This window comes from Truncatella angustata (genome assembly GCF_020726525.1).
Source record: "Truncatella angustata strain MPI-SDFR-AT-0073 chromosome Unknown BKA67scaffold_3, whole genome shotgun sequence".
NCBI lineage: Eukaryota > Fungi > Ascomycota > Sordariomycetes > Amphisphaeriales > Sporocadaceae > Truncatella > Truncatella angustata.
In genome coordinates, this window is record NW_025763383.1 from 3,715,927 (window position 1) to 3,728,808 (window position 12,882).

Here is a 12,882-nt window from a genome sequence, read left to right on the forward strand (position 1 = left end):
TCGTACCAGTCCTTGGTCTTGTCGTCGAAGTCGCCCAGGCTGACCTTCTCCTCGGGGATCTCGCTCCGCAGCGAGGAGGCGCCGGGCTTCGTCTTGGTTGATGTTCGTTGGCTCATTTTGTGGCTGGTGAGAGGTGGTTTGGGTGTGATGGTGAGGTTTGCTGGGTGGAAATAGGAGATACTGTGAGGTGGCTGCGAGGCGGCCCTGAGATTTTGGTCTGCTCTGGTTTTCAGGTCACGGGATTACGTGAGGTGAAGATATATGAGTTTCGGTGTTTGCTGTTCGGTCTCTGCTCCAGTAGCGAGTTTGCTTGTGTAAGTCGCCGTGGTCTGTGGTCAGTGGGGACTTGACAGTTCTCAAGATGTGTGAATGCAAAGTCACAACAAGGAGAAATGTAAATTTATAAAAAGAGGTTCACCTATCTTTGAATTTTTGTATTCTGCCGAACTCAGCAACGAGCGACCTTCTTTATCCAGTCGGTGATTGGCCTTTCCGCGATAATGGGATGATCTGGGCGTCTGACTGAGCAGACATCGCATGATGCGCCCCACAGCATTTAATTCGTCTCTAGTCTGAATTTCATCCCTTGGCCCAGCAGTTGGCTCGAGTTGAGTAAGGGACCATGCTAAGGAAAACAGTCAACTCCCCCTTTCTTGGTTTGCTTTTTGTTTGTTATCTCTTCTCTTCCTTTGTCGGTGGTTTAGTTGCTCATAAACACCATCTACATTATTTGTTACTTACAAATCACTGATAGGTCCCTCAGCAGGCTAGGTCCCAACGGTCGTTGCAATACATACATAACTCTCTTGCCACGTATGTATCTTGATTGCGGTGTGTTTTTTTTGCATGGGCCGGTCTTGTTTTGTTTTACTATGCACTTGCGCCAATCCAATGGTCTAACCTTTGCCTACAAGTGAGTCAGATGTCGGCTTAAACTCAAATATAGAGCTGTACACCATGTATACTTTTACAGAGCGAGTTATTGCGCTGTGTACCCGGCTGGCTTGGGTGTAAGCCATGCGACTAACGTCTGGTCGGCCGTAGATTTTGAGCTGCCTGCAAAAGCGCACATAAATAGCCATGTTTTCCAGGCATTTGTCTAATTCTGGTTAGGCTTTGACTCGCTCTATATTTACATAGTAACCTTAGTCTAGTGTGCTGTGTAGCTTCGATATATACAATGATTCATCACGGTACAGTATTATACAAAGCTCTCCGACGCGGTATGAGTTTCGGTCTGTTCACGCCGTTGCATGACAACTACCAATGGCATGGCCTGTTTTGCCTGGCCAAAAAAGTCGCTCGCTACTTCTTTCCCGGCCTCCCATTCGCAGCGTGTTCGGCATCCTGTGCTTTCAGCTCTTCCTCGACGATGAGTGCCCGGATATCTCTCGCAACCAGGTATTCTTGCGCGCCGTCCATGATCTTCTGCAGCATCTCACCACCGCCAAGTACGTCTGGCAGGTTATGCACGTCAATGCCGGCCCTGTGCTCGGTGCAGCGGTCCTGCTGGTAGTTGTAGGTCCTGATTTTGTCACCCCTGGTGATCTTCTCCTTGCTGAGCACACTATTCCTCAGCGTCGATGCCCTCTCTTCGCGCTCTTCCCTCCTCTGCATGGCGACCCGGGACCTCAGCAGCTGCCAGGCCTTGTCGCGATTTTGGTGCTGCGACCGCGAATCCTGCATCGATACGACGGTACCGGTAGGTATATGAGTCAGGCGAATGGCGGACTCGGTCTTGTTGACGTGCTGTCCTCCGGCACCACTCGCCCTCATCTTCTCGGCCCGGACCTCCTTGGGGTCGATGTAAAAGTCGGAGCTGGGATCATTGAAATCGGCCTCGGCCTCGTTGCCGGCCTCGGGGAAACTGGGCAGTACCCAGACGGCGACGGCGCTCGTATGCGTCCGCCCCTTGGTCTCGGTGACCGGTACCCGCTGCACGCGGTGCATGCCCGCCTCTCCGCGGAAGGTGTTGTAGGAGCCGGGGTTGAGGATCTCGAGGACGGCTTCGCTGAGGGGCGTTTCGGACCCGGCTCCTCCCAGGGACTCGGCGCCGTCTGCGGTGTCGTACTTGACGACGTTGGCTCGCAGCCCGACGCGTGCGCAGTAGTTCTTGTACATCTTGAACAAGGCGTCGGCGAAGTAGCGGCCCTCTTGTCCTCCCGGGCCGGGTCGTATCTCAAGCAGGCATGGCAAGTCGGCAAAGGGGTCGCGCGGCGTCAGGGAAGCCGACAAGGCGGTCGTCAGGCTGGCCAGTGATTCGTGCGTCGAGTCCAGCTCATCCTGCGCCAGTTCTCGCAGCTCCTTGTCCGAGTCGGGGGACGACAGGAGCGTGGTGAGCTCGTTGAGAGACGACCGTGCGGCTTCCCATTCCGAGAGGGCGGTGGCTACTCGGCTCAGGTCGCCTAGCCTCTTGGCTGCTTTCGGGTCGAAGTCGTGCGCCAGAACGCCTTGTAGGTCTCTGTGCTCTGCGGCGATGTTGCGGGCGCGTTGGAGGAGCGCGGGCGGGAGGGTCGTCGCAGCATCAGTGGTGGCAAATCTCAAGAATTGGCGCTGCAGTGGACTGTTCAAGGGTCCTGTCCTTGCAATTGCAGGCCTTGCCAGAGCGAAAGCGCATCGCTGACATACCCATTGTGCTGTGCGCATGGTCGGAGTACGGTGGTGCTTTGCATCTTGTGCTGGAGAGCTCCAGCTGCTCATGCGTCCCCAGAGAGAGAAGGGACAAAAAAAATCTAACTCGGGTTGGGGAATGACGCGCAGCGAACAGGGGGTAGCTTAGTGAGCTGACCTAGAAGGCCTCCCTCAGCAGACGCTAAAGCCACAATTTAGTGGTGTGTCAATCGTCCCAGAGCCCCCCCGAGAGCCCCCCAGTTTAAGTTTACAGTCAGTGCAGCGAATCTCCATATCCGTCGCGGTGGTCCGGTCTTGATCGCATATAATACTGTTGACCTTAGTTTAATAACCTAGTGAAAGAAAGCAGGTTAGTGCAGTGTTCATATATCTAATTCGCACTTTACTTTACCCTAGCTGTCTCGCCTTGTTCTGTCGAGGTTGGGTGTTCGTTCACCATGTCCTGCAGCCTCAATGGCCAAGGTATGCGCGGTTCCAGGCTGTCGCATACGTACTCGCCGCGTGCAGCAGAACATGACTCGGCATATCGAGGCGAGGGTTTCTTGCCTGACACTTTCCCCCTGCTCCCAGTACGCCAAAATGCATTTCCGTGTTTTACATAGATATATAGACAACATTTGACATCATGGCGGATGGAACCGACGTTAGACGACACCAGGCCAGACCCAGCCTCAGTGAAACAATATCAACCACTCTGTCTACTCCATCTCTCCTCATCGACCATGGCAGCGGTGCCACAGATGGTGACGATGGGGACGATACCGACTTGAGCTCCGTCGATGACACGAGCTTCGTGTCGTCCACGAGATCACTCAACTCCAGTGAATACCAGACCATCGAGGAGCACGGGAGGACATACCACCGCTTCCATGCCAGCAAGATGTACGACTTCCCCAACGACGCAGAGGAGCAGGAGCGCATGGACCTGCAGCACGAGCTATACCTGCACTCGGCCCACCAGAGACTCTACCTGGCGCCCATCCCGGAGGACCCGCCCCGCGTCCTGGACGTGTGCACGGGGACGGGCATCTGGGCGGTGCAGTTCGCGCAGCAGAACCCGCACTCGCACGTGATCGGCACCGACCTCAGCCCCATCCAGCCGCGCTGGGTGCCGCCCAACTGCTCCTTCGAGATCGACGACGCCGAGGACGAGTGGACCTTTGACCGGCCCTTTGACTTCGTCCACGCCCGCGGCATCTGGCCCGTCTTCGCCGACCCCACCGCCTTCATCCGCCAGGCCTACGCGAACCTGAAGCCGGGCGGCTGGCTCGAGATCCAGGATTTTGTGTTTCCTATTCGCTTCTTCGACGAAGACGCCCTCTCAGGCAGTGCCCTGCAGCGCTGGGGCCGCCTGATGCTGGAGGCGTCGCGGGCTGCGGGGCGTCCTTATACGAACAGCCAGCACCACAAGCAGTGGCTTGAGGACGCCGGCTTTGAGGATGTTCAGGTCTTCACTTCGTACTGGCTGAGTAGTCCGTGGGCCAAGGGCGCGCACTACAAGCTTACTGCCGAGTTCATGAAGGAGAACGCGAAGCGGGGCTTGGTCGGCATGAGTCTACGGCCTCTGGGCTCTCTCGGCTTGGCCGTCGACGAGATCCAGGATCTTGCCATGGCCGCGATCGCCGAGTTTGGAGACGTGAGGATTAAGGGGTACGCCCCTGTCACTTTCACATTTGGGAGGAGGCCGGACAACTAGCAAACATAAAAGGACTGCGAAACTCATAGTTAATTATTAATAGACTGCCCCGCAAATGGAAAGTCAGATAACCTCGAAAGCTGGCTTGCTTGTCACGCGCTTTGAGTATACTTCACTGATAACCTATTTACATCTCGTGGGAACTAGCCCTTGTTGACCGTCGAAAGGCGCAAGTCCAGTGACCTCCACCTCGCACGTTCACGTGTGGTGGTTTGTTGTTTGCGTTGGCTCAGCAGAGTTGCTAGCAAGCACCGTGCCGTTGAACATCGCGCTGTAACGCAGCCTGATACGTTCTCCTGGTAAAAGAGAACTGATTAGGCGGCAGTAAGGACTAGGGCTCGTCAACATGGTCTTGACAACAATCCCGGGAGGCGGATCTGACGTCAGCCGTTTAAGCGTCCCCAGGACCATGAACGCTTGCCCAAGCATTCCCGCCACGTCTATGGCCGAGATCCCATCGATTATACATAAGATCTCGGTTCCTGCAGGTACGTGCGTCACCAGGGCCTGGTACACCTCACAAAGCGGGGCCAAATCATGCCTCGAGAGTGTTCCTACCATGCTCTGGTCGTTCAGAAGTGTCAGGTCGATGCTGCCCCCAGTCTTTGCCTGCAGTACGGACAATAGTCTTGTGATCAGCCACCGAATCAGACCCTTTGGTCCTCTCATGGGATCCGTGGTCATTTGGTGCTGACCGCAGGGGAAAAAGATCACAATGCTATTGGGTCGTGTATTGTAGTGGTTTGCTATGATCTTGGCAGAGATGGCTGAAAATGGCGATAGCCCAGACGATGTAATGTCACTGGGTGTGTCAGGCTCGATAAATATCATGCTCGACAATTCACCCGAATACCAATCCCAGAACCGCTGTGTTTCGAATATCAGCTCTTCCATTGTTTTAACTGATGTTCTCAGCTGTGATACTTCATTCAGCGTTTCATTGAAATAATTGCTCATTTCCATAATATCCACATCTAGAATGGCGAGAAGTTGTTCATTGGATATGGGCGTGTTCGCAAGAATTTGTCGCGGTTGTGTGCCGGTTCTTTCCCGTTCCAGCTGATTGTCCTGGACTTGTTGGCCCATTTGTTGAGGTTGTTGACCAATGACATCCTGAGTGCCATTCAACTGCCCATTATAGGAGCTTGGCCACATGGGGGATTGGCTCACTCGATGGTATGGTACGCCATGGACATTCATATCACTGACTAAACGCCCACTGTAGCGGCGCCCCGGCGCAATGAAGTACGGTGTTGGAATTGGTGGATTAAGGACATTCTGCGCACCACTTTGGTACGAGCTGGTAGTTCCTTCAGGTTGGATTTCTTGGGCCCCTTGCTGGTCGGACAGTCGTTGGTGCGACATGTCGGGGGAACTGGTTGTGAAATAGAGTACCTCAAAATTATGTTACTGCTGCTTTATATGTGTTCAAGCTTGGGCATTCGGACGCTTTGGCATGTCAAGGCGTGGTATGTGGTGCGTCTCAGTAATGTCCCTGAATTTATACATTCTTAAACCGAGATTATTCACAGCAAAGTCGTAAGGAAGTCTTTAACTTGGTTATACCCCATCAGAAATCCCCCGTTCAATCACTACTCGACTTTTACATTCTAGACCTAGAGATGCGCGTCACTAATACACTTCTTTTTGAGTTCTGTCGAGCCGCGATGATGATAGTTTTGTCGACCATGTTAATCAAGTTCTGGGCAAGGGGACAAGCCCCGTCTACCATACCGGTATTGCACCAAGATCACTTCACTACAGTGCAGGCAGCGACACAGAAGTGTGACAAGTACATGATCGGAACACAACGTATCACTTATTCTAATCAAGCAAATTCCAATGAGCGGCCAGACCGCACAAAGTAGCTCCCAAGCATAGCTTCACGTCACAATCTACAATCTTTCCCTCGCGCCGTCACACTAGGATCTTCCGCCCTAACATGCGCTTCATCCACGATTCCGTTGAGTACTCCGGGCTTTCTTCGGGGATGTAACCATACTACAAGCCAATTTAACATGACTCGGCAGAGGGGGTTTCTCGGTCAACAAGGAATGAGTTTTGCTCACAACGCTTTCATTCAGAGGGTCCAACATATCCATACGAAGCAGCAGCAGCAGCGATAGTAGCCTATTATGCCACCCAATTTGTTCACTGTCCTCGCTATGACTTCACAGTATGGCGATGAACGCGCAGTAACTCGTGGGCAATCTACACGTTTCTCCATTAAAAACACCCACGGAGGGTTTGTCAGTCAGGCGCAGTCCGAATCACGTTACATACTGATTTACCCCAATGTGCTGTACTATCTATCGTTGTACTAATGCCGCTGTGGTGCGATCTGCCAGCATTGTACAACGCCTTTGTTTCATTCATTTTGAATGGACGCGCTGCTGTGTAACGCCGGAATCCATCCTTTAGCTGGGCAAAACATAGGGCACGGGCAAAACCCGTTGGTAGCCATGAATGTTCCATTCAATCATTGTTCTGGACTATTCACATGCTATCAAGATATTGCATCTTTGCCTCTGGCGATAATGTTGGACCCTGTTGAACGATACGAAAATGGGTCTCATCGGAGATGGATTTATGTGTCCTTGGCGATTCTCTGGCCTATCAATATACTCAAGTAGTTTATAACACAATCAAGCTATGCTCTTTCCTTGCGTCATTTTGATTTTAGCACGTTAAGTACTCTAGTTCAACCCGCCTCCATCGTCTACAAAATATTCATCCAAAGGCCGGCGTGTTACACACCAAGAACTAAGAATTGTTAGCCTGCATTGACAAGCTGAATTGTGTCTTCTTCCAGCTCTGAAATTTGTTCTCTCAGACAGTCTTTGTCATTCTCCGACTCAATGAGTAGGCCCTCGAGTCTCTCGATTCGATCGTTCGCCATTGACACTTCATGGCGGAGCCCTACGATGATTCTGTGCGCAGCGAATCAACCTTCCACGTCCTTCTCTGTAATGATGATATACACTCTGTCTGTCGGTAGTTTTACTATCGTAACATAAGTCTCGTCATACAAATTAATGAGATACCTAGTTAGTATTGAAGAACATGCATCTGATGTCAGCAGCCGTGTAGTTGGACATATTGAGCGATACAAATCAATTCCTACACAAGTTGTGGTTCGGTATGGCTACAATCCTGACAAGAGATTTGTATTAGAAATATTGATGCTGGTGATTATATTGGTCGATGATGCTATTTCAATTCAGAAGCGGCCGTTATGTAATTAACAAAATGGCTGTCCTCTTCCGCCCTATGTTCATTTTGCGCACGTTGTAATAACGCACCATGTGATATATGTGTGCCTTACTAAGTTTCGAAACAAAGCCTCATGATACCTAGATAGCTCATAAAGATAAATCCATCATAATAATCATCTCAAAGATTATATTTCAAGTTATAGAACACTTTACTGACCCAGCAGTTCTAACCACTACACATCATAGCCCACAAGCATACCTAGTGTCCCAAGTGATCCTGGAATTTTCTAAGGTGTACTCGAATCATGTAGCCTTCTTTCAGTACATAACCTGCATATTTTGGTGGAGTATAATATATTTAACGGTTTAGATCGACCTACGTAGCTAGGTTTCATCCTATCTACTTTCTTTGACTCAAACACTCTTTGGGTCTATATGACGAGGCTATCATGGTCTCTAGTAAAGTTTATTGAGAGTCAAGTATCAAACATGCGATATATTGTTTTGCAAAGCTTTTGGTTAACTAAACAGTGTTATCGAATTTAAAAAGAAATATCATAAGTCCACGAATATATTCATTTTGGATTTCAAGTATTATTTAGCCAACTTAAAATAACAAGGTATAGCGAGATTATAAGTTAATAGAGCTAAGAACTTGCTACTATTAAACTTATGTATAGGTCGTCTAAGTGTATTACAAGCTTATGCGAAATCAATTATTGAGATATTATCGACCTAGGGTCTTCATTAGACGTGATGCTCCAGCGGGAAAATCATCGTGTGTACATGTAGAGTCCGATACGTACCACTGGCGAGTTAGTAGACCGGACTTTTAAGTACATTATAGAAACTCGTATAAGAAATAATCACAACTGGACTTCGCTGATCATAATTTGGTATCTTGATCACTGCGTTCCGGGCCAAGTAGTGGATTGCAATGATCACTCCAAATTAATTAGTCTATCATCAGTACTCCTAAGTCTCAATATAGCCCGCATTTCACAAAGTCCCTAGAGCCAATTCATTGCCAAGGGCTAAGCAATGCTTTTAAGGTTCGAAGAGGGCATGCTAGGATTCGGATGTCGATAGCGGGAGCGAGACCGAAACCGACTACTTGATGTTGCTGCTCCACAATAAGCAAAGGTACGGTGGGCTAGCTTGAAGGCTTCTTGCTGCGGATGGTCACGAAATTATAAAAAGGGTGAAATAGTACCGTAAAGATCTCCAACTACTCCGTAAAACCAGCCCTAAATGAATGCAACGCTATGGCGAGATCCGGATGGACAGAACTCGCAGGCGTCGAGTCCGTGCGACTGTCTAATTTCCCACTCCGTACCCAACTTGTCATCTTCTCGAAAACTTTGGTTTGTTAGCTATCGCAGATTTATCTCTCGACTTTCAGTCTTGGATAATGAGTACCATTTCCACCAAATTCAACAACATCTCGCCGCGTGATATTTATTTACAGCAGATGTATCAACCGAATCGAGGACCTGCCAGGAACATCGAAACTATCCGCCATTGCTGCCAGTACCTGATGTCCGGACAAGCCTTTCCCTAGGTTGATCTTGTGAACGCAATGTTCTGCCATCGGACCAGGAAAAATGACATCTGGGTCGAATTGGCATGGGACGACATTGTACGTTCAATGATTAAATGACGCAAAAACAGAACTGACCCCCTCAACAGCAACTTGAAGACTTGAAATGTAGATCATGGACGTCACGTCTAACATATATCTGCATCTTTATATCGACGCTTTTCTCGATCGTGGGTTCAATCACCGACGTATTCGCCACCTTCAATTTCGTCATATTCAACAAAATCCCATCCTCGACGTACTTGACGACATATATATCCTATGGTGGTCTGAAAGCTATCTACACGATCCTCCAGGTGGCATTACTGGCAAACGTGGGATACGAAGGTTGGCGGACTTGGAGATTGGTAAAACGTGGGCGCATTGCCGAGTGCTACCTGGACGAACCGACTGCGAGGTTGACAAGTTTGAGGTTTGGCAAAGGCCAAGGCTGGACTCGATTTCTGTTATTTGTAGAGCTTTCGGGCTCAAAGAGAGGATTTGACTATATTGCCCTCTTCACTTACTTCTGTTTCCAGTGTAAGTTTATCTCACCTGAATCCACTCGCCTGGGGGGGACGATCGACTGATAACGAGCAGCGGCGGTGTCCCTTATTCTGTTCTCCAGCCCGAGGCAGCTTATCAACGCCAGCACGCTTTACGAGTTCTATATGTCACAGTCCACTACCGAGACAATTGTACCCGACGAAAGTCCCATATTCAATTTCAACAGAATGATAGCGGTGCTTGCCAAGCATGATGTCTTGCAAGCGGCAAACTATTGCGCAATGCTGTACACTTTGGCGCTGTGGGTTATCTCTATTATCTCGTTAATGGTTGCCAGCATGTTGTTCCTCTGCATTGTGTGGTGCTATATCCCACGTGAGGATCAAGGTCTAAGCCAGTACTGTAGACGGAAAGTCAACCAAAGGCTGCATGAGATCGTCGGCAGTAGGTCTATGCTTGTCGAACTTGAGGAAAAGCTAGAGTGACCTTTACCGGTCGCCCAAGTTCGCCTAAATTCGTAAGAGAGATGCCCCCACCAACGTTTATATCGGGCATATAGTTGGTTGTTGTTTGATGGTCACAAATTGGTGAAGGCAATGCACGCCACCGCAGACGTATCCTCAGTTAAGCTACGGGAAGTGACATATAGCTAACGTGTCTTCTCGTTGTTTACCTAATATATCCTGGACCTTCCCGCTCAATCACACCATTAAGTCCCAATCAAGAATAGCTTATCACTTCTATCATGTTGGATACCCCAATTTGGTCATGAAATTTCTTTTTCATTACTGCTAGCAACATTTCTGACTCTCTTGGACTTTCTACCTAGAAGCACTACATTACAAATTCTTCCATGGTCCACTAGCTAGTCTAGAAGAGTCGACCAGATCACGACACTTCCCTTGCCCCCCAAAACAATATGGGCTCCAGAGGCGGGATTTCCAATGAGAAAATGTCGTGTTGGCCTAGAATAACAAGTTCGGGACATTAGCCGAGGACGTTGTCGTGTCGTATGTGCGCACAATGCGCACTTGCACTGCTACGTGTCATATCCCCATCAAAGCTACTTGCTCGCCGACACGTGGGTATTCTCCTATGCGATCAGTGAGCCATTGATTTATCTTGAAGTTGTATTGCTTATTTCGGTAGATAATGGAACGAACACGAAATCATTATTTGTCAGTTCTTTTCTGGAAGTCTGGCATTCCGACATGAAATCGTTTGAGATCCCAGACAATTTGAAGTCTCTTCAAAATCCTAGTATGTCCTCTATTTAACGGCCAACCCAAGCCAACCTAGAAAGCCTTTGTAGTACTTGTATCACAGTATTCTAGGAATGCAGACATTGTCAACAGTGATGCCCCCATGAAGGAGGGAATATCTAAGCACCTGAGGGCATAGAAGTAGGTAGTCATAAAGCCCCATCCATGGCTACATTTATACACTTAAATTTCGATTGTGACTGTCTCTAGATTGCGTCTGGTCTGCTTTTATGGTCATCGACTTCTTTGCTATGTGTCAGGAGTTCCAAAGAAGCCTGAGCTAATTAACGCAGAGATAACGCATGAGGAGGTTGAAGTAGTAGTATCACTGCAATTAAACCAGTCAGGCTTACATTGATAATTATATACGTAGTGACCTTTAAGTCATATTGGCGAAGCCAGCATCACCATGAAGATTGAGAAAGCTTTGGGTTGTCCACTCCCCTTTGCTTTGTATTCCATCAGTAGCCATTAAGAAGCATTTGGTTTATTAGGTTCTGTTTGTCGCCGTATGCTGATAGGCTCAGTCTTCAGTTAGAGCTAGACTAAAGGAAACGTCACGTATTCCATCGACCTATACCAACCTCTGGAAATTTGTAAGATTAAGAGTAGAGGCACTAGGTAACTGTTAACTGTAGACCACTGGAAATCGAAGACGCCTAACATTGCGTCCTGTTATGATAATCTACGCATGTACTTCCTCATGAGACACTCCAGCTTCTTTGCTGTTCCAGAGGTCCTGGTGTTTGTTTTTAAGTGTATACAGAAAACACTTACTATCTATGTAAAGCTGAGGCTCTTGTGAACCCTCACCGGCAACTCGATACCTTCAGCAAATTGGTGAGAGTCAACGATCCGATGAGCGCATCACCAATTTGAATTAGTCCGGTAGTTTACAGGAATTACAAGAATTCAACCAACATATTATGCACATCTATACAACATTGAATGGAACCACATGTGGTACTATGGCCTACGTTACTGTGATGAACGGCCATCTGCCGACCCAAGTACCAGCGTTCCCTGTCTGCACAACTACGCTGTTTTCTTTTCCCATAGATTCATGTCAGACAGATAAGATACATAAAATAAAGACCCAAATAGTAAACTATCTTGCACATCCTTTCGTTGAACAGACGGTATTCTCGTGGATATAATGAATCTGACCTGCCTCCACGCGGAGCAAATTATTGGTTTGCGTTCCGGGATCCTTCGGAATGGCATTGTCTAGGAATGGAAAGTTATGGAAGATATCCACAGCACCAAGCTCCTCATCGATGGTGTATCGACGGTTCGTAACATTGAACGGTGGCGGGAAGTTGAGTTTGCAGCTGCTACTGATGTACGAGCCACCCTCGAGCCTCGCGCATTGCGTACTGAACGGGGGCTCAACGTTCGAATCTCCCCATGCATCAATGTAGGCGTCGCCAGCGGCCTTAATGACTTCTCGCGTATTCCGTTTACCCTCAGGAATAACGTCCCAGATCTCGCGCTTGTTGTAAGTCAACGAACCGCTCGCATTGAAGAGCCAGTCGCCGTCATCACAAACGACTGATTCGATCTTGGTAACCTTGTCTTCAGTAAAGGCCAGGCGTGTACCGATGACGTATGCATGCTTTGCGGTTGCCACTACCTCCGTGTAGGAAGCGCATTGGGTCGTGTCGAAGATACTGCGGTTGAAGGCAATAGTGATTCCTTGGGATAGGACACCTTTTGAAATATCCATCAACACGTCGTTCTCTTGGTAGGGGACGCTGCTTTCTGCTAAAGCGGGAAAAGTTGGCTTCCCGGCAGTCAGCGCTGCAAGGTATCCCGAAGTGGCCTCCTGAAGCATTGCTCGCGTGCAGGCTGCAGAAACGTGCAGGGCGCAGCCCATACACCCAAGTAAAAGCAGGTAAAACATGGCTCTTACTTTGGATCTCTCGGGTTGCTAATCACAAGAAGACACAGTTGTCACTTTACATGGCTTCTTTCTTTTGTTTTTATTTCTCT

The 12,882-nt window shown here is 48.9% G+C and overlaps 5 protein-coding genes across 5 annotated transcripts; 2 read left to right on the forward strand and 3 right to left on the reverse strand.

The window, feature by feature from the left end:
• Window positions 1-1,052: 1,052 nt before the first annotated feature.
• On the reverse strand, window positions 1,053-2,772 carry BKA67DRAFT_562584 (uncharacterized protein). Its single transcript, XM_046102613.1, has one exon. The coding sequence runs from the start codon at window positions 2,698-2,700 to the stop codon at window positions 1,306-1,308; it is 1,395 nt and encodes a 464-aa protein (XP_045960336.1). The 5' UTR covers window positions 2,701-2,772; the 3' UTR covers window positions 1,053-1,305.
• Window positions 2,773-2,804: 32 nt separating this feature from the next.
• BKA67DRAFT_562586 (S-adenosyl-L-methionine-dependent methyltransferase) lies at window positions 2,805-4,427 on the forward strand. The gene has a single exon (XM_046102614.1). It carries the CDS (start codon window positions 3,257-3,259, stop codon window positions 4,325-4,327), a length of 1,071 nt encoding a protein of 356 aa, XP_045960337.1. The 5' UTR covers window positions 2,805-3,256; the 3' UTR covers window positions 4,328-4,427.
• On the reverse strand, window positions 4,428-5,280 carry BKA67DRAFT_562587 (uncharacterized protein). The gene has a single exon (XM_046102615.1). It carries the CDS (start codon window positions 5,219-5,221, stop codon window positions 4,526-4,528), a length of 696 nt encoding a protein of 231 aa, XP_045960338.1. The 5' UTR covers window positions 5,222-5,280; the 3' UTR covers window positions 4,428-4,525.
• Window positions 5,281-8,801: 3,521 nt separating this feature from the next.
• BKA67DRAFT_690760 (uncharacterized protein) lies at window positions 8,802-10,113 on the forward strand (the record flags this gene model as incomplete). Its single annotated transcript, XM_046109147.1, has 3 exons — window positions 8,802-9,181; window positions 9,232-9,661; window positions 9,722-10,113. The coding sequence occupies exons 1-3, from the start codon at window positions 9,122-9,124 to the stop codon at window positions 10,111-10,113; spliced, it is 882 nt and encodes a 293-aa protein (XP_045960339.1). The 5' UTR covers window positions 8,802-9,121.
• A 1,885-nt stretch (window positions 10,114-11,998) lies between these two features.
• BKA67DRAFT_515457 (uncharacterized protein) lies at window positions 11,999-12,766 on the reverse strand (the record flags this gene model as incomplete). The annotated part of the gene is made up of 1 exon (XM_046097729.1): window positions 11,999-12,766. One exon carries the CDS (start codon window positions 12,764-12,766, stop codon window positions 11,999-12,001), a length of 768 nt encoding a protein of 255 aa, XP_045960340.1.
• Between the last annotated feature and the right edge of the window lie 116 nt (window positions 12,767-12,882).

Excerpts from the sequence above, each read along its gene's own strand:
- BKA67DRAFT_562587 (XM_046102615.1), bottom strand. The coding sequence starts at position 5,221 with ATGGAAGAGCTGATATTCGAAACACAGCGGTTCTGGGATTGGTATTCG.
- BKA67DRAFT_562584 (XM_046102613.1), bottom strand. The coding sequence starts at position 2,700 with ATGAGCAGCTGGAGCTCTCCAGCACAAGATGCAAAGCACCACCGTACT.
- BKA67DRAFT_562586 (XM_046102614.1), top strand. The coding sequence starts at position 3,257 with ATGGCGGATGGAACCGACGTTAGACGACACCAGGCCAGACCCAGCCTC.